General features: G+C 44.0%; 1 protein-coding gene across 2 annotated transcripts in view; it reads left to right on the top strand.

Annotated features, from left to right (window-relative positions):
- The window catches only part of LOC137375798 (slit homolog 3 protein-like), a 909,976-nt gene that overhangs the window by 668,353 nt on the left and 220,579 nt on the right, over positions 1 to 21,044 (top strand). For both annotated transcript variants that reach the window (XM_068043263.1, XM_068043262.1), the window contains 4 exons: positions 4,386 to 4,479; positions 6,091 to 6,228; positions 7,893 to 8,133; positions 10,207 to 10,337. In XM_068043263.1, the coding sequence (XP_067899364.1) occupies positions 4,386 to 4,479; positions 6,091 to 6,228; positions 7,893 to 8,133; positions 10,207 to 10,337 (604 nt within the window). The remainder of the gene's footprint in view (positions 1 to 4,385; positions 4,480 to 6,090; positions 6,229 to 7,892; positions 8,134 to 10,206; positions 10,338 to 21,044) is intronic.

The raw sequence follows: 21,044 nt of genomic DNA, 5'->3' as shown, positions 1-21,044 counted from the left end.
TCAGAACTTTCTACCCAGCTGGTGAGTATACAATACAAAACTCTCCACAGCTCACCACTAATTAGAACTAAATTGGTGATCTCGCTTTGATGTTCTAAGATTTGGTGGTATTAGAATTGGAAAAATCACAATGCCTACTGGCTGCAATGCTAGTTTAAAGAACACTGCAAGGGTAAATTGCATCTCTTTGATATTCCTCAGATCAATATCACACTTGATGCTACACTAGTGGAAAAAGTGTTGCATTTCCCACTACTAACTTCCTGCAAGTCTTTGTGCCGTATTTCACCAAGCTCTTCATTGATGAGCATGGATTAGTGGGTGTCAGCTACTGTTTTGACTGTAGAAACCAGCAGTCATGCTTTCACCTAGCAGGAGTCACTCAATAGTGAGCAGAGGTAAATACTCCTTCATGTGCTTTTTCTTTCCTGACCCATCCCATCCCCCAGCCTTGCCTGATGATGCTGAGGCCAATTGCAACATCCAGTGTTTCCCCAAATGAGTTCTATTAAATTCACACAGATCAGGAACCTTAGAACCATAGAAAAATGATGGCACAGAAGAAGGCCATTCAGCAAATTATGTCTATGCTGGCAGAAAAAACTAGCAGCCCAATCTAATCCCACCTTCCAGCACCTGGTCCGTAGGCTTGCCGGTTACAGCACTTCTGGTGCATGTCCAGGTACCTTTTAAAAGAATTGAGGGTTCCTGCCTCCTCCAGCATTCCTGGCAATGGATTCCAGACACCCACCATCTTCTGGGTGAAAAAGTTTTTCCTCATGTCCCCTCTGATTCTTCTACCAATCACCTTAAATCTGTGTCCTCCTGTAATCGAGCTCTCTGCTGGGAGAATCAGGTCCTCCCTGTCTACTCTATCTAGGCCCCTCATAATTTTGTACACCTCAGTTAAGTCACCCCTCAGCCTCCTCTGTTCTAAGGGAAATAACCCCAGCCTATCCAATCTTTCCTCATAGCTGCAACTTTCAAGTCCTGGCAACATTCTTGTAAATCTCCTCTGTACTCTCTCCAGAGCAATTATGTCCTTTCTGTAATGTGGTGACCAGAACTTAATGCAATACTCCAGCTGTAGCCTAACCAATTTTTTATACCTTCTTGATCAGTTTGAAGGGGGGGGGGGGAATAGATTTGAGCGGCACAAGTGAACCATCAGTGTGGTTGTAAATAAAAAGTATCTTTTATTAAATCCTGAGTTATTCACTTTCTATTACATTAGGTAGGCCCAAAAGCCTGACACCATCTTCACCCTAAGCTGATATCTGTACCTTGTGGAAAAGGCCTCAGAAACAATTAAGAAAAGGCTGTAATAAAATACGCATTCAAAGAAAACAGAGGATATTTCAAGGCAGCTCTTTAAGATTGTCTCTGGAGTGTTCTGTGATTTCTGAGCTTTCACAATGTGCCCCATATGTGTGTATCTTTTTCATCCTTGAGAGATGGCATGTGGCTTCCAGGCAAGGATTAACTCCCATCTAAACCATAAAGGATGGAGTCTATAAAAGGGATTAAAATCAGAGGTCAAATGATTGGGGTTTTCCTAATTCTAACCAGATCAGACACAACCCAACTCCATAGGGAATCTTATCACTTCAACTTATAAACACACACACACGCACAAAATGCTGATGTAGATTTCATGATAAGAAGTCCAAAGCCTCTAAATATTGCCTCTTTTCATGGTGACATGGCCATTAAAATATTTACTTTGCAATCTTGAATTTGTGCGTGTCCTTGAACTTCGAGGAATGTCTTCATTTCCAATCTGGTGCTAAGACACAAAACTGTTAATTTGTCTTGATGAATATTGCCCCTAGTTCAGACTGCCCTTCCTATGTGAGCAATATATCTTCAATCTCAACATGAATGAGGTAATTCTTAAAATGTAATGCTTGGAAGTGAGCAGCAGATCCTGTGGTGTTTCCCTGGAACATTAATGAAAACTGAGACAGCTGCCCTTGAACATTTCCTATAAGTCTTGCCCATTTGTGGTACAGTCTCACAATAAAGGAAATAAGAGCCGATATTTACATAGTGCCCATATTAGATCCTTTGGGACTTCTCAAAGCACTTGACATGCATGAATAAGGGGCGGCACAGTGGCGCAGTGGTTAGCACCGCAGCCTCACAGCTCCAGCGACCCGGGTTCAATTCTGGGTACTGCCTGTGGGGAGTTTGCAAGTTCTCCCTGTGTCTGCGTGGGTTTTCTCCGGGTGTTCTGGTTTCCTCCCACAGCCAAAAGACTTGCAGGTTGGTAGGTAAATTGGCCATTATAAATTGCCCCTAGTATAGGTAGGTGGTAGGGAAATATAGGGACAGGTGGGGATGTGGTAGGAATATGGGATTAGTGTAGGATTAGTATAAATGGGTGGTTGATGGTCAGCACAGACTCGGTGGGCCGAAGGGCCTGTTTCAGTGCTGTATCTCTAAATTTAAAAAAAAATTAAAATTGCTTTTGAAGTGCAGTCGCTGTTGTCATGTAGGCAGAGACAGCAGCCAGTTTGCTCGAAGCAAAGTATCACATACAAGTGAGATAAATAATCGGCAGCTGATGTGACACTACCTGTTTTGCGCTAAAGCCCAAGACTTTCCATCCTGGTGCTCTGAGAATACCACACTCCTTCAGTAGTACACTGGAGTGTCAGCCCAGACAAATTAGTTCAAGTCCTGGAGTGGTACTTGAATCCATGACTTCAGACTTAGAATGCTAACAACTGAGCCAAGCTGATACTTGATTGAGCTCATTTGTGTTCACTACCAAAATATTTGATACATGCCTTTACACTCAGCAAATGATTTGGAGCTCAACATCTACAAACCATGAAGGGGTGCTCTCCAGAATGCACTTATGGAGGTACGGATAAGTCGGAAGACAGTGTTTAGTTGGAAGGGATGACAAAGTATGACTGCTACTTGTGTGATTTTGTATCAGACAATCTAGTTTTTCAGAAGGCACTTTGTCAATTTCTAAAATGTTAACCAAACAAGCAGGGCATATTTTCAAAGGGCCGCAGGGTCAGGAGCTAGAGCGGACAGGACTTGAAAATTGTGGCCCCGGAGGTCGTCTCTGGAACCTCTGCCTCCAGGACAGTCCGTGATTTTCAATATCAGGGTGAGGGGGAGGGAATGGGGAAGCCGATCACCTCCAACTAGGGGCCCATTAAGCTCCTTTAAGAGCTTGTTAATGGGCCAGTGAGGTCGGTACTGTAATTTTGGAAGGGGATTCTGGCGAACCCAAACTGTCTGGTGCACGTTACTGCACAGCTGTCAAGTTCACTGTAGATAGAAGGGAATGTGTTTTTTTAAATGTTTAAAATTATCAGGTGCCCCAGTCTACTGCACAGGAAAATGCGCAGTATCTTTGTTTTGACTGTTTCACCTCCATTCCATTTATATTTGATGCTGTCCCTCTGAGAAGCTGCCTGCTCTCCTTGGCAAGGCACTGGTAGGTCCCATCATGGCGGCTGCTTGCCTTTGCCACTGGCGCCAGGCAGGCAACTCACACCTCCTGGAGGTGCTCAGTGCCACTAATTGGGCACCAAGCTCGCCTTCTGCCCTATTCGGCCATTAACGTTTCAAAATAGTGTCGTGTGAGGGAGCGGGGATAAAAAACAAGTGGTATTGCATCTGTCTCCTGTTATACACCCCATCCAATATTTAGTTCCGTTGTCTTTAATACAATTGAATAACAATCCTGCCCCAAACTCTGTCTTTTTTTTAAAAAAAACAAAAGTCGAATTTTCCCACTTTGCTTGTTTTACAATGTAGAGATGCAGTATCTAATGAAGTTACTTGGCTTCGCAATGAGATCTCATCAGTAAAAAAGGAAATATTGAGTCATAATCTCACGCCACTGTAAAAATTATCCTGCTCACTGATTAATTTTGAAAAATAAATCAAACAGAAAAATGGCAAATGGTGTGTCGGTGGGAAAGAGGCCAGAGGGCTTCTTAGCTGCTGACTTTTCAAAATTGGCAAGTTTCAATTATTGGGACAGACTATTTAGTATTTAAGTATAACTGCAGAAACATAAGTTTCACTATTAAAAGCTTTCCAACATTGTTAAGTACCAGCCCTAACTCTCTGTAATTATTTAATTGACAATTATTGTGGAAATGCAACAATTCTTGAAATACACAGGGAGGTTGAGAGCAAAATGTCATTGGTGCAAACCCAACAGCAAAGTGGCACAAACTGTCTAGCCACTTGTGACGACTTGCAACTTGTGGCTTATCTGCTCCTTACCAGAAATTGCTGGATAATTTACATATAAATAACAGTGTGCGTGTTAAACGCACAGTTATTTTTCCAGCAGATTCTGGCACATGAAGTTATAACATCTTGGTGACCTGTTACTTCTTTATCCATAGGTGAGCTATGTGAAGAGGTTGTGGATTATTGTGTCTCAAGGCTTAACCCCTGCCAGCACAGCTCCAAATGTATCTCAAAGGATAGGAAGTACAAGTGAGTAGAAGGCCCTATTATTCAATCAAAGTGTTTGGGTCATATGAATCAATTCGTCAATTTGATAGCCTTTAAAAATACTTAAATATCTTCATTACTTTTTTTCCCATTTCCTATTTTCTTTCCCAGCCTGGAAAAAATTTTTGTATTTATATAGCGCCTTTCAGTAGGACATGCCAAAGTACTTTACTGCTAGTGAATTACTTTTGAAGTGCAGACAAACATGGCAGCCAATTTGTCAACCCGCAAGATCCCACAAACAACAAATGTGATGAATGACCAGAGAATCTGTTTGATGTGTTTGAGAGATAAATATTGCTCAGGGCACCAGAAAAATTCCCTGCTCTTTACAGGGTACCATGGGATCTTGAACTGGCAGACATGGCTTCAGTTTAACATCCCCACCAAAAGAGGGCACTTCTGACACCTCACTCAGTCCTGCCTAGATTATGTGCCCATGCACCATTATCAATCGAGAGAGGACTTCTCCCAAACTCTGACAATGCTGCTCTGTTACTAGGCTGTTGCACATAAACACATACAGTTGCGTGCAAAGCAACCAATGGTGACTTTCACTCTGACTTCCTTTCTCCCTCTTTAAGAAAGTATCCTTCCTCTATTCTGTATGTTGCCATTGTAGAGATCAGGAACTTCTGTGTTACTGTGTGCCAGTGAATCTTTGTGAATCTCCAATATGATGACCGAATTTTGTAAAATCAATGGTGGTGAAATTGGACATGAGCAGGGATAAAAAAACAAGTGGTATTGCATCTGTCTCCTGTTATACACCCCATCCAATATTTAGTTCCGTTGTCTTTAATACAATCGAATAACATATGCATGATAAAATTCTGACATCCCCAGCCACGTCCAATTTCACCCCCAATGTTTTTAAATTAAGGGTACACACCTCCTTCCCCACCACCCAATTTTTTGTCCTGAACTGGCCCTCCTAGCCTCTCTCCCACTTCCCCCAACCCTGCACTGTTTGTTATTCGAACTGAGGTGTCAAGCCATAGGTTTGCTGCCAGGACACTGCCATCTGTCAGGAGGCACGTAAAAGGAGTTCAATGAAGCCTTCCCATCAAATCTCCTCCCTCCTCTACCCCAGACAGCACTATCCCTCTGCTTGGGAATTACCTGGGAATGGGAAGTCAGAAGAGTGAGGGATCAATCTGATGTTCCAGTTCTTGGTGCTGCTTTATTCTGGTCCTCCAATCCATAATCTTTCTCCAGTTTTCTCCCTTCCTCTCCTTGCTTACAGGCCTCAGTCAATGTTACTTTTTTACGAGCCACTTAGAAGCATGCAAGAGCAGCCTAAGATGATTCTCCCTCCAATTCCCGTTCTTGTTCCATGGGGAACATCTTGCCAGTCTAGGTGCTGCCAGCTCCTCAGTACCTCACAAAAATGACCATTCTTTATGTATGGGCCTGGACAGTGAGCATTGGGAGGTTATTTGCTACAAGCTGATCCTGGTTTTATTGCTCCTTAGTGTCCAAACAGTGGTTTTCCAGCAGGAGACCATTTGATTAGAATTCAGCATGGTCTTGTGGTCATTACAATATTACTTTGTCTGTAAGTAATTGTCCAATCTTTCCCATTTTGAACAGATGTGAGTGTTTGCCTGGCTACACTGGTGAAAATTGCCAAACTGACTATGACGACTGTGTGGAAAATAAGTGTCGGCATGGTGCACAGTGTGTTGATGCCATTAATGGTTACACGTGTGTCTGCCCCACTGGCTTCAGGTAAGCAGAGTTTTTCTGTCGGGAGAGGGAAAAATTGGACTTCACGCCATATCAGCTTTTCTGTCTTTGATGTTTGTGTGTGTGTGTGTGTGTGTGGGGGGGGGGGGGGGGGGGGGTGGGGGGGGTGGGTGGTGGAGGGGAGGGGGTGGGAGAGGAAGTGGGGTGTGGAGGGCATGTCTAGGGCATAGGCAACAGTACCTCCAAGTACCTCTTTCAAAAGATCATTCTTTGTGGGGATTGACATTGGCCATTGACAGGAATGTGAATGAGGAGAGCTCCAAGCCAGGCTTGAGGAATGACAAGGAAACCTTGAGTGGTCCATCCCACTAGATCAATAGAGATTTGGGATTGAAAGTGGGACCTTTTTGATCTCTGTTTCAGTCCCATACTATGAAACCAGTGCTTTTTCTGTAAATGAATTTTGTGCATCTCCCTGGGTTGATTGTGGAAAAAGTGGGAAAATACCTTAATCCCAGATGGCTACTGAATCATCCCTGCCACACACCCTGCCCCCCCACCCACCAACCCCATTTCCAGTTACCAGGAGCCACTAGGAACCAGTCAGATATGCTTCCTCTTTCCCTGCCACATTTGTAGTCACTGCTCAGCAGCTCAACATAAATAGATGGAGCAGGACTCAATTCAGTGTCCATCGGCACTCCATGCCACTAAGCAGTAAAGCCTTGTGCGATCACTGATCTTTAATGTAGCTCATTTGTTGTCCAGTGAATAAGGGGGCGAGCACATCTTATAAAATCTTAAAATCAGCAGCGGTAATTCCAGCATGTGGTCAAGAGTACCAGAAGTAAAATCAAACTGCGTGCATGCCGTTAACTTTAGAAGCACACTGTTATTCTAAATGATAATATCTTATGTAGAAACATCAACCGGTTCATGTGGAAAGCATCAACATTAGCCACATTGGACCTTAACAAGCGTAGGTTGTTCTGATTACTTTTAAATTGGTAGTTTTGCTGAAGAAAAGTCCTACTGTCACATTTCACATTTTCTTGTGCATGCGAAGTGAGGAATCCCAGTGCCAGGCCAAGTGATGCTTACATGGTTACAGCCATAGGTCATAGATGATTTCTTATGCACGCAGCCTTTGTACACATTTCTATTCCAGGTCCATGTCCTTCATGAAGATCTGTAACACCTATTAAGAACAGATTGATTACTCAGACGATGCTCTACATGAGTGTTAAACACTTCAAAGAAAGTAGCATTTTACAAAATTTTTCTTTGTCTGAAGTCAGTGCCAGCAATACTGTCATCACATGCAAAAGCATTATTAAACTCCATACATACAAGGATGCCATTTGTAAGGTCCAAACTTTTAACAGTCAGATTGATCTCCTGTAAATTGTAAACAGTAACTGTCCAAGTAGTGATGCCTGAGGTACCCCACTAGTTATCTCCTCCCATGCACATACCAGTCCATGTACAACCACCCTCTCAGCCACCCAATGCCAAACCACAAACAGCTTATTGCTTGGCAACTGTGTGTAAATGGTTCCATGTGTAGTAAACACAGGTTATCTAGGTGACTTCATTATTAATCTCAAAATACAGAAATTATGCCACTCTCTCCAATTAGCTCCTTTTGAGTATTATATTTTTGCTTAGACTCACACTGGCCATTTGTGCAATTTTTGCTTCTCCAGTGGACTATTCTGTGAGATCCGCCCTCCAATGGTCCTGCCCCGCACCAGTCCCTGCGACAACTACAACTGCCAGAATGGCGCTCAGTGCATCGAGGTACACAGCGAACCTGTCTGCCAGTGCTTGGCTGGCTTTGCAGGGCAGAGGTGCGAGAAACTTATCACCGTCAACTTTGTCGGGAAGGACTCTTACGTGGTGCTGTCGGCCTCCCAGGTGCGGCCGCAAGCAAATATCTCGCTTCAGGTAGGAATTTCAACAGCGTGACTTTCATGTCCCAGAGGGGTGTAGGAGCCAATTAATGTGGATTACCAGACGCTGCACCTGGATTCTGAGGTGTTGGTCGTGCTGTGTTCGTATGATCAGTCCATGCTCCATTATGCAGATTCAGTTCATTTGCATAATTTGACAGTATTTCTGGAAAATCGTGTATCACGTGGGTCACAGAGCACGAGTGTTGGGCACCAGCAGCCTGCAAAAAAGGGCTGGCTACCTGCAGAGTACTGCCACTTTGATTTTGCAGTTAAAGAGGCTCAAAATCCACTATTAAACACTTCAATCATTGACAGCCGTCAGGAAGGCTCAACACAAAGTAACGGTGGTTTTTCATTAGGGAGAGCATTACACAGGAGCAAGGTTCTGTTCCCCCTCCATCTCCACCGGCTTCCCCTGAAACATCCATTCCAAATGGGTGCTTAGTGTCTATTTAGTTTCACATTATGGGATAGCCCTCTAATTTAAATAACTTCCAGAGCATTAATAAATCTTATGCACAATTTTGCATGCTGGCTGGCCACAGTGTGTGTGTGTTAGGGACATCGAATGAGGTGTAGGCCTCAGGCCTCTGTGTCCAGTAATACAGGGATCCCGTGCCTGATGTGATTCAGCGCAACAGATGTTAAGCACGGATTCATTGGTCTTGTAGCTGCAGTGATGTCAGCAATGGAATAGTAGTTTCCAGGCCATTTGGATGATAATCGGGCTGATAATAAGGTGGTTCGACACAAAAAGGAATTGTGCTCAATAGTAGACAGTTTAGAATTCATTTTGTCAATTTTTTGTGTTTTGCTCATCGAGGGATGGGAATAAAACACTTTTCCTTAAAGACTTTAGACATTCAGTGTTGGCAATAAGCACTTCCTGTTTGGTATAGCATAATTCAAACGTAGACCAAAGCTCTCTCTACATTGACCCAGACTAGAGCACTGTGGGATAAATGCAGAGTAAAGTGCCCTCTATAATATCTCAGCAGACCCTTCTAGGTCAATTCCAATATGAGTTAGATATTGAATAAAGGTCCCTCTACAAAAACCTACTGTGGACTCCCGGGTCAGGTAGACTATGGGTTAGATGCTGTACACCACCAACAACCAAGGTTGTTTGTCCTTTTCTCCAGGAATGATGTGTGATCTTGGGGAGGTGACTGTTGTGGGACTACCTGGTCACCACACTTTAGGAAGGATGTGAGGGCCCTTGAGAGGGTAAAGAGGAGATTTACCAGAATGGTTCCAGGGATGGAGGATTTTAGTTACAAGGTTAGGTTGGAAAAGCTGGTTTTGTTCTCCTTAGAACAAAGGAGATTGAGGGGAGATACTAATAGAAGTATACAAGATTATGACAGGCTTAGATAACTTAGACAAGGAAAAACTGTTCCCATTGATGAGGACTAGGGTACAGATTGAAAGTTTTGGGCAAAAGATGCAGTAGGAATATGAGGAAGCACTTTTTTTCCACAGCAGGTGTAATGACCTGGAACTCGCTGTCCACAAGGGTGATGGAAGTGGAGATGATCAATGACTTCAAGAGGAAGTTGGATGGGCACCTGAGAGAAATAGACTTGTAAGGCTATGGGGATCAAGCCATGGATTGGGACTGACTGCATAGCTCTGTGGTGAGCCAGCATGAACGCGATGGGCCAAATGGCCGCCTTCTGTGTCATAAATGACTCTATGACCTTAGGCTGTAATGAAGGTCACCAGAGGAAGTGATGTCACACATGACCAGGGAGTTGTAGGGGTAGCCCGACAGAGTAAGATGTGTGTCAATTTGCTCGTGTAGTAGCTGTGTGTGTATATATATATATATATATATATATATATATATATGTTCTAGTAAAGCTATAATGAAAACCCACGTATTCTTTGGATATTACTTGTAGTCCTCTGAATCTTACAATAGTTCACATACTTAAGGAATAAGGGCACATAAAATGGGAAGCAATAAATAGGCTAAATAATCGGACAAAGATGCAATGGAAAGTGTAAATTTCAGGAGATCCCGTTAAATATTGTCTAACGTACCCTCTCTCTGCGTGACTAGGTTGCGACTGACAAAGACAACGGCTTATTACTGTACAAAGGTGACAATGACCCTCTGGCTCTAGAACTCTATCAGGGGCATGTTCGGCTGATTTACGATGCATCAAGCTATCCCCCTACCACTGTGTACAGGTGAGTTGTTACTGCCCAATGTGTGTAAATTGACTTCAGGTGGTCAATGGCAGTTTGGCTGGGGAGGGCAGAATTACTCCCGAGAAGCTTCCAGCTGGCATTTTTAAGGCACAAAAGAAGAAGTGGTTTAGAGAGTTGAAATGCATTTTACTAGATGGGGGTGAAGCTATGCTGTTCTCCTTCAATTGCTTGAGCCCCTGAGTGCAAATGGCAGGACCTGCCAGGAGCTGAAGGCCATGTGAGCTACTGGACTGTGGCTCTATGAATGTGTCATTGAGTGCAGGCTGCCTGCTCGATGACAGTAAATTCAGGGAGCTGGTCCAACACATTTGTACTCTGGACTCTCAACACTATGGAGTGGAGCTGAGAATGCAGCTGAAAACAAGACATGGTGTTGAATGTATCATTGGGCTCGCACAGGCAGAAAAAATGGTCTGGTGAGGTTAAAATGCTGGCAGAAAAGTGTGTGGATGTAACATTTTGGGATTAAGCTTCAATTGCATATAATAAACTTACCTTTAAAATGTCCCCAGGTTTGTCGCTGTAAAGCTGAAAGAATTGAGATATATTGAAGTATATGTAAAAGCAGCACTTTGTAGAACACTATGCAAGCATGCCATTAATACTAATTACCATACATTTTAGCTCATTATACAGGAGCTGCCTCAAAGGTGACAGTTTGGGCGGACACCTGCCCTCATCTGTCGATTAGTAAATGTCACAATGACAGCCATCTGCTCCCTGATCAGATGGCTTTTATAGATTGTCCATATCCGTAAAGGCTTAGAGCAGGACAAAAACAATGTGAGCTCTAATTATATTATATTGATAAAGAAGGAGGTCGTCACTCATGGTGACGTCTCATTAACATAAGATTAAAGCCTTCATACCTGCGTTGAGCCCTCACCACTGAAATTAATTCCATTGGTTAATGCGTTACCCTTTTATTAAATGTCACGCCGTTATCTTGTTAGCTCAGTGAGAGAGATGGAGAAAGATTTAAATATCTGAGTCAAATTAAATCAGAACTCTAAGAAAAGCAATCAGACATTAGATTTGCCCAAGCTAGGGAATAGGTCTTAAAAACACATCCCAAAAGGCCAATCCAAGAAAGCTTTTAATGAAATTAGGATACCCAGTTTCTTGCCAAAAGGTTGTATTTGAATTCAGTAAAGGTTTGCATATATTTTTGGATAACGGCACATGACAGGTTACGTTGAATAATTACTTGCAGGTGCAGACAGGAACCTACAGTGCACTGTACATTTCCTTAGAACCTACAGTGCACTGTACATTTCCTTAGAACCTACAGTGCACTGTACATTTCCTTAGCTTTTCCATAACCTCTGATATTATTCATTATTCCATTCTCTCCCATGTTTTTCCATGTTGCATCCTCAAGGCACCATTCTCTCCCCTCAGGTGATGTGTTAAGGGGACAGTACCCTTCTTCTATCATCATCCTGCTGACTTCAAATCAGTTCTTATCCATTCAAAATCAAGTGGTTGCTAAACTTAGTGTGCTGTCAGGTCACGGAATTCTCCAACAGTTCTGCCACTACTATAAACAGCAAGCTGCCTGTGTAAATTAAAATATTCAACAATTCCTTAGAAATATTTAGGGGAAAGAAAAGATTCTTGAAGTCAATCTTAATTGTTCGGACCAAAGATTGAGAGGTGATCTAGACGTGGAGACTCTGTATTTAACAAAGGGGCCTGGATGGAGAGACTCTTTATAAAATGAACATTCTTGGTGAGACTCCCCAGTTTTAAAAGGCTGCTGAAGGCAACAGTAACTTTTTGAAGGATTGGGTTATCAAAGTAAATGAATAATATGTTCTGCATTTAGCTGGAATACTCTTGCTCTGTAAGGATCCGAGATGTTCTATGTTAGACTTATTATGCCAATGTGTTTTGTTGAATGGTAATTTTCTTTAATCCACTGAGTGTCTTTTTTTAAAAGAAATTTAAAAAAAGACAAGCTGCCAGCAAAGTCATCCTTTCAGATTAAGTTGGCGAGCTAATTTGCAACACTATATCCTACACTGCAATGCTTGTGAGGAGAGAGACTAAATGTCAGCAAATATCTCAGCAAAACCAAGACCCAGGAAGTTTAAAGCTCAGCAAGCAGAGAAATACTGCTAACTGCTGTTTGAATCACTGAGTGACTGTCATGTGACAAGCTCCTCCCCATCTGTGGTTTTAAGCTGGTGTTTTCTCTGCAGCAGAGAAGCAGCTCGACTCTGACATGAGCAAACCCTGAGTTTGGGTCTCTCTCTCTCTTTCCATTCCAGCTTGAAAGCTTTAAATCCTGCCTGTTGACTGACCACCTTTGCATATTCCAGCGACAATCAGAAACCCCATTGCAGAAAATCATCTGCATCGCTGTCTCCAAGAGACTCACCGAACCAGTCATCTACCTCTTCAAACTAAAAGCCTCAGTACCACTGAATTCAGCTAGAAGCCAGCCAAACCATCAAACTCCACAGACTGCATAGCTTTTTTATGGACTTTAACTCAACCAGTCTACCTTTCCCCACTCTTTATACTATTTGCACATGTGTGTGGGAGTGAAAGTTGGCACGTTGTTTATTTTACTAGTTTGGTTTAGGTACAATAAAGTTAACGTGTCCTCGGCCCAACCATCTTCAGCTGCTTCATCAATGACCTTCCTTCAATCATAAGGTCAGAAGTGGGGATGTTCGCGGATGATTGCACAATGTTCAGCTCCATTTGTGACTCCTCAGATACTGAAGCAGTCCGTGTAGAAATGCAGCAAGACCTGGACAATATCCAGGCTTGGGCTGATAAGTGGCAAGTAACATTCGCGCCACACAAGTGCCAGGCAATGACCATCTCCAACAAGAGAGAATCTAACCATCTCCCCTTGACATTCAACAGCATTACCATTGCTGAATCCCCCACTATCAACATCCTAGGGGCTACCATTGACCAGAAAATGAACTGGAGTAGCCATATAAATACCGTGGCTACAAGAGCAGGTCAGAGGCTACGAATCCTGCGGCGAGTAACTGACCTCTTGACTCCCCAAAGCCTGACAACCATCTACAAGGCACAAGTCAGGAGTGTGATGGAATACTGTCCACTTGCCTGGATGGGTGCAGCTCCAACAACACTCAAGAAGCTCGACACCATCCAGGACAAAGCGGTCCGCTTGATTGGCACCCCATTGACAAACATTCACTTCCTCCACCACCGATGCACAGTGGCAGCAGTGTGTACCATCTACAAGATGCACTGCAGCAACGCACCAAGGCTCCTTAGACAGCACCTTCCAAACCCACGACCTCTACCACCTAGAAGGACAAGGGCAGCAAATGCATGGGAACACCACCACCTGCAAGTTCCCCTCCAAGTCACATACCATCCTGACTTGGAATTATATCGCTGTTCCTTCACTGTCGCTGGGTCAAAATCCTGGAACTCTCTTCCTAATGGTCTACCTACCCCACATGGACTGCAGCGGTTCAAGAAGGCAGCTCACCACCACCTTCTCAAGGGCAATTAGGGATGGACAATAAATGCTGGCCTGGCCAGCGTCGCCCACATCCCATGAATGAATTAAAAAAAAACTCTTTCTTTGTTAACTCAAGAAAACCTCTTGTTATGATCACAGCAAGTAAATAATCAAACACCTACTGAATTGACCAGTACATCCACTTTAAGAAAGAATTAAACCTGTTGTGGTCAAACAAGGAGAGGGAAAAGAGGGAAGCCCTACAACCCCTCCTCACTTGACCGTAACAGACTGGTATACCCTTACTCTGTAATGATCCGTGATGTTCCGAGTTAGACTGGTAGACCCGTAGTTGGTAATGCTACCTCTGCATTTAGTAGGGAGAGGTGATAAGCCCAAGCAAGAATGCCAGCTGGTTTAAATTGGTCTGATTAATTACGAGAAATCTTAATTTGCCTGAATTCCAGTGGGTTTTGTTCGGATATGGCTCTTCGTCAACAGAGAAGAAAGCTGTATTGTTTTGATAGCAGTGGCTGGAAGTGACTGTCAGTGGTGACTGGGTGGTGTACATTCACCCATTGTGGTGGTTTAATTGGTATGTGCTTGTTTTATTTGTGGTTGCAGTGGTGATCCTTTTCCCCTCTACATATATCAGTCAGTGCTTGGCGCAGTTTATAATGGGCGGAAGGGAAGGGAATGCATCTGATCCCTTATACTACTGTGTTGTAGGGTATATACCAATGCCTGCTGGCGCAGAAATTGAAGCCCATTTGGTCCCTGGCGTGATTTATGTGTCTGATGCTTGGTGGTCTTTTGACGGATAGATGTCAGATCGCTGGCAGTTGAACGTGTGGGTGTTGTATCTCCTAGCAGCAGTACTTCCTGTAGTATGCAGGCCTATGATTCTTAGCTATCTAGCTGAGGAAGAGGGAGTTATGCCCCCAATCTCTGCTGCTCTTATGGCGTTATGCGCCTACCCCAGCAAGTCTTATGCAGCTATCTTCTCAGTTTACCTGTTGACCCTTTTAAATCCCAAATTGTAGACCTTCAAAATATGGGTTGACATGGCCTTTTTAAAAAATGAAAGACTTGCATTTATACAGTGCCTTTCATGAGCTCAGAATGTCCCAAAGTGCTTTACAGCCAATGAAGTACATATTAATTGTAGTCATTGGTGTAATGTAGGAAATGTGACAGCCAATTTCTGCACAGAAAGCTCCCTCCACAGCAATATGATAATGACCATGAATCTGCATTTTTTTTAACAATGCTGGTTGAGGGTTAAATATTGGCCAGGAGACCAGGGAAAACATCCTGCTCTTCTTCAAAGAGTGTCATGGGATCTTTTATGTCCAACTGAGAGGGCAGACGAGGCCTTGGTTAAATGTCTCAAATAAAAAATGGCACCAGCAACAATGCAGCACTCCCTCCCTGTTAATTGAATGTGATCAGTTGGTAGCACCCTCCTCTCTGAGTCAGAAAGTTGGTCATTCAGTCTCGCCCTGTACACTTGAGTGCATATCCATACGGCGGTGAGGGAGTGCTGCATTGTCAGAGGTGCAATCCTTCAGATGAGAAGACATATGCCTGATCTGGAAGTTTAGGTAGACTTAAAGATCCCATGGCACTACTTAAAGAAAAGCAAGGTATTCTTTTGCTATCCTGACCAACATTGTTCCCTCAACTGTCATCACCAAAATCAAATTGGCTGGTCTTTTGTCCAATCACTCTTTGTGGAATCTTGCTTTGCACAGAATGGCTACTTCATTTCCTACATAACTAAAGTAATGCCACTTAGAAGGAATTCATCGTATGTGGAGCATGTTGCAGTATTTCTGACGGATACGATAAGGTGCTATATTAACGTAAGTCTTGGGGCTGGTTATAAACTCTGAGGTGGGGTGAATGCAGGAGGGTGGAGCAGGGATGGTGGCAATGCATGTTTGAGATCAGGAAACCCAGAAGAATGGGTTTCCCTCAGGACCTTTTTACCATTTTTTTTGTCTTGGTTTCCTGGCCACAGCCAGCCAGATTGAGAGGCTGGCTGTTGGGCAGGTGGACCTGTGGCAACAGGCCATGGCTGGCGAGTGGAGAGGAGCTGGGGAGGATGAGGGTAAAGGAAGATCAGAGTCTGCAGGTAGGGATGACCAGGGAGGCTGGGGGTTGAGGAAGATTGGAGTCCCGAGCCGGGGAAGATCACAGAGGCCAGAGCAGGGGTCAATCAGGACTTAGAACCAGGCAACCCTGGTGTCGGGAGATCAGAGACCAGTGGCAGATCAGAGGCTGGGGTCAGGGAATATCGAAGGTTGGGATCAGTGGAGATCGGAAGAGGTGAGGAGGAGATCAAAAGGGTTTGTAAGGGAAGTGTCCATTCGCAGGTGGTGGATAAAGCATGAATACTGGATCCAGCAGTCCTTGCCTCCTTTTGTTCTCCGAGTTTCCTGAGGTCCAGAAAACTCTGTCGGCCAGGGTTAACGTTAAAATGATGGTTAAATCTGAGGCATACAACGTCATTATATTTAAATTGCCAATCTGCCTCCTGGGAGCAGTTGGTTGGCTGCCCCCTGTCCCTTCTCTGTTAAAACTGGAAGAGGGCAGGTCTGAGGTACGTTGGGGTAGGGATTCAGATTTTTAGCATCCCACCCTGCTTGTTTTTGGGGGTTAAAGTCCCCCCTTAGAGTCTGTCTAAATCACCATCAATTTATGCAGTTTATTCTTTTTAAAGAGGAGATTTCTGACAGAATTCTGCCTTCGATTAAGTTTGAAAGGACAAATCCACAATAAACTGACCATAAATTAAATTAGTGTGGTCACAATGTCTGATAGAAACCTATTGCTGTGGCAGTGGTGGGAACAGATAATCCTCTGCTGACAAAACCTGGACATGCTACATTGATGGTAAATGACGGTATTGTGCGGCCACATCATAATAGTGCGGCACTGAAAACTGCTGTTGAGGTGTAAAATAGGTCAACAGCCAAACTGACTTCAACATGAAAAGAGCATGCACATCCAGCTGATAAAAGAACATAATTTTGTTAAAGGGACAGTGTCTTCATAAAGTGTTTGGCAAATTTTCTTTTTTGTCTGGTAAGGGAGAAGGGCAATACATTGGCTGAATTTTACAGACCGCCCCGATGTTGGGGGTTGGGGCGCGAGGGGCCGGAAAATGCCTCTGGCAGAGGCCTGCCACGGGCCATGACGCCGGGAAGGCCCAGCCCAATATTGCCAGTGGCGGCAAGGCCTGTGGCAGCCCTCCCGCCGCTTGGCGATGGGACACCCATTAACATAGTTAAATCCATTAAAATTAATGAATTAATCAGACCTGCACTTCTGTCTTCCATCCTGCTACGATATTGGTGCAGGTGGCCGTGCCTTCGGATCCCTGTCCGGGGAACCAAGGCTGAACACTGGTGGGGAGGGGTGGTGGCAGGTAAATTTCTCAGTGAGGTGGGCGGGGAGCAGGGTCAAACTAATATCTTTGGTTTAGGGAATGGTGGGAAGGGTTAGAGTTTAAAGTTTATGGACTTGGTGGGGGGGGGGGGGGGTGGGGGGCGGGGGAAGTTCAGGTGGACAAGGGAGGTGTTTTAGGAGGGGAGAGGGCAAGAAATTATGGCGGCAGAAATGTAAATTCCTGCCCATTATTTTCACAATGATGGTGTTGTGTGAATGTAACTTGTCATATAAAAGTAACTCAGTGATTTCACTTCAAAATGACTCAGCAATGTCACATGACAGTGACACTATGGGGTCCCAGAAAATTACTTGGTGATATTACATGAAAGTGATGACCCCCAAAAGCGACGCAACTTTTGTCATTACATTGTGTGCTGGCAAACCAATGGCTGGAAGGAGAAAGAAATTTAGCAAGCCGTTTTTTTCATGTTCTCTGTCTTGTAGACCTCATAAAGGCAGTGACTCAGCAAATAGTCCCTTGGGATATGCCAGTCCTTTAGTACCTCAGCCTTCATGTGGGAATCTTGGCAATGAAGGCTAATGTGTTGGTTGGTTCCGGAGGGTAGCACAGCTGAGGATAGTCCTGAAGCACCCTTACTGTTGCCTGCTGTCATTAACTAACTCAGCACAAACTGGGGATTGAACCTGGCTTGTTGCAATGCTATCAAATACCTTTGCGCATTAGGCCAAGGAGTTACTGGGAGCCACTGATCGTGTCCTTTAATAATATTTGAAAAACTCACCTCTGTGGTAGTTTGGTTGCATCTGAAGAGCAGAAAGACAAAGACCACAGCTTGAAAGCAAACAATTATTTTAATTTAATCCAAATCCAATGATTGGTTTGGTGGGTGTTTGATCTAATTTAGCTACATGTTCTGTGAAAAACCAGTCACTTGAAAGGCTTAAGCAGCAGGTTTAACTGCTTAGCTGAGTGAGATACACTGTTTGGCGTCTGTGGCTGTCATTATGTCAGGGTGAATGCCATAAAATAAAGACTGAAAATATTGGTCGACTCCCCTTCATCCAGTGCCAAACCACTGTCTCCATCTGTCTGAGAACAGGGAGATTTATCATCAATTCCTACAATGGACTTTGTCTAAACATGACAGTGGAACCTTGAAACAATCTGTGGGAATAGGATTTATGTGCATTATAAAAAGAGGGAGCTTCTGTCAGCATTCTCACTTTAAAAAAGGAGGCTCTTTAAAACAATTCTCTATGGGGTTTTGCCCACCCATTTTTTATGGACAGTTTTTACAGAGAGGTGTAGACTTATCTGAGACGTCTTGTTTTTTTGATATTGGTTAACTTGGCTGTCTTTCCTGTTGTTCTACCTCCCACATCTCTGTAAGATCACTACACATAAATAGCACTGCAGTCAAACAGCAAAGTCATGAGACACAGCGCTGCAGTTAAGCTAGAAACCTCCAGCTCTCTATGGCTGTTGCTTCTTGCTGGGCATTATAAGCTTTGGGTCTGCTTTTGGTAGTCTCTCATGTCCAGTGGCATTAGTCACTGCTGCAAAGGGTCCAAGTATCATAGATTGAGGAGTGTGCCAGCACTGCACGACAACTGACAATATGATAGCATAACCTGAGGGTACAACAATAGGACACCCTTGAGATCAGGACTGGATATTGTGTCTTCCTCACATATCCTCATCTGTATTATTCAATCTCTCGAAGACAGACTGAAATGCTTGGTGAGATGAGGCCAGCTGTGAATTGCTGAGCTGTTTCATTTCACACACAATGGCACTGCAGTAACTCACCAAGATTTGTTCGACAGCACCTCCCAAACTCATGACCTCTACCACCTAGAAGAACAAAGACAGCAGATGCATGGAAACACCAACACCTCCAAGTTCTTCCAGGTCACACACCATCCTGACTTTAACATATATTCCTATTCCTTCATTGTTGCTGGGATAAAATCTTGGAACTCTTTACTTAACAGCATTGTGGGAGCCCCTTCACCACATAGCCTACAATGGTTCAAGAAGAAGGCTCATTACTACCACCTCAAGAGCAACTAATGCTGGGCATTCCAGCAATGCCCAAATCCCAAGAATAAATTTTATTTAAATTAACATGCAGAGAGTGACAGTCAAAATAAATTCCACTTACTTAACTCAATCTCACTTCTCGTCATGGGGAAAGAAAATAATCAAACCAAGTGTTTTGTCCATACCGTGGGCTGACTTAATTGTTTTGTTGCCATCGTCTAAAAATTGCAGGTGCTTCAACTGCAAATTCTATTTTAACTGCAGGTCTGAGACCTACACCTTGCACTGTTTTATTTAAAACCTGACTACCCATGTGTCCGTTCTGTGCACTGTGACACTGGCAACCTCTCTGTTAGTGATTGTCTTGCAGCTACCTATCTTTTCGCCGTCTCCCACCTGACTCCCTACTTTGGGGTGTGGGTTTAATGAGTGCATCTGTTGCTGCTCTCAAGGGGCTGTCCTGGTTATTGGATCAGGGTGTGGGGGAGAGGGGGTGGGGGTGCGAGACAATTAGCCCACATTGCATCAGTTGTAAATTAAACAAACTGGCTTGTCTGGTTTTAATGCACATATTAATGCTGTTGAACTTTTTAAACCTTTGCGAATTCTTTTTCTTTTAAGATACTACCTTAATCCCAGAATTCTTCCCTTTGAAGAAAAAAGTTTATCTCAAATCACAAAACTTAAGACTGGAGTCCAGTACCAACATAGGGGTACCTTTCCCAGTTTACCCTTCTCCACTGGCGTTCTACCTGAGGGGTAGGTTTAATGAATTAGCACTGGCTTTGCGTGATTTAAAAAAAAAAATTCATTCATGGGATGTGGGCATCACTGGCTAGGCCAGTATTTATTGCCCATCCCTAATTGCCCTTGAGAAGGTGGTGGTGAGCCGCCTTCTTGAACCGCTGCAGTCCATGTGAGGTAGGGACACCGACAGTGCTGTTAGGAAAGGGGGTTCCAGGATTTTGACCCATCGACAGTGAAGGAATGGCGATATAGTTCCGAGGCAGGATGGTATATGACTTGGAGGGGAACTTGCAGGTGGTGATGTTTCCATGCACTTGCTGCCCTTGTCCTTCTAGTTGGTAGAGGTCGTGGGTTTGGAAGGTGCTGTCTAAGGAGCCGTGGTGCGTTGCTGCAGTGCATCTTGTAGATGGTATACACTACTGCCACTGTGTGTCAGTGGTGGCGGGAGTGAATGTTTGTAGATGGGGGTGCCAATCAAGCGGGCTGCTTTGTCCTGGATGGTGTTGAGCTTCTTGAGTGTTGTTGGAGCTGCATCCATCTAGGCAAGTGGACAGTATTCCATCACACTCCTGACTTGTGCGGGCTTTGGGGAGTCAGGAGGTAAGTTACTCACCGCAGGATTCTTAGCCTCTGACCTTCTCTTGTAGCCACAGTATTTATATGGCTACTCTGGTTCAGTTTCTGGTCAATGGTAAACCCTAGGATGTTAATAGTGGGGGATTCAGCGATGGTAATGCCATTCAATGTCAAGGGGAGATGGTTAGATTCTTTCTTGTTGGAAAAGTTTATTGCCTGGCAGTTGTGTGGGGCGGATGTTACTTGCCACATATCAGCCCAAGCCTGGATATTGTCCAGGTCTTGCTGCATTTCTACACTGACTGCTTCAGTATCTGAGGAGTTGCGAATGGTGCTGAACATTTTGCGATCATCAGCTAACATCCCCACTTCTAACCTTATGATTGAAGGAAGGTCATTGATGAAGCAGCTGAAGGTAGTTGGGCCTAGGACACTACCCTGAGGA

Source organism: Heterodontus francisci, chromosome 12, assembly GCF_036365525.1.
Source record: "Heterodontus francisci isolate sHetFra1 chromosome 12, sHetFra1.hap1, whole genome shotgun sequence".
NCBI lineage: Eukaryota > Metazoa > Chordata > Chondrichthyes > Heterodontiformes > Heterodontidae > Heterodontus > Heterodontus francisci.
This window is presented reverse-complemented; position numbering and strand designations above follow the sequence as displayed.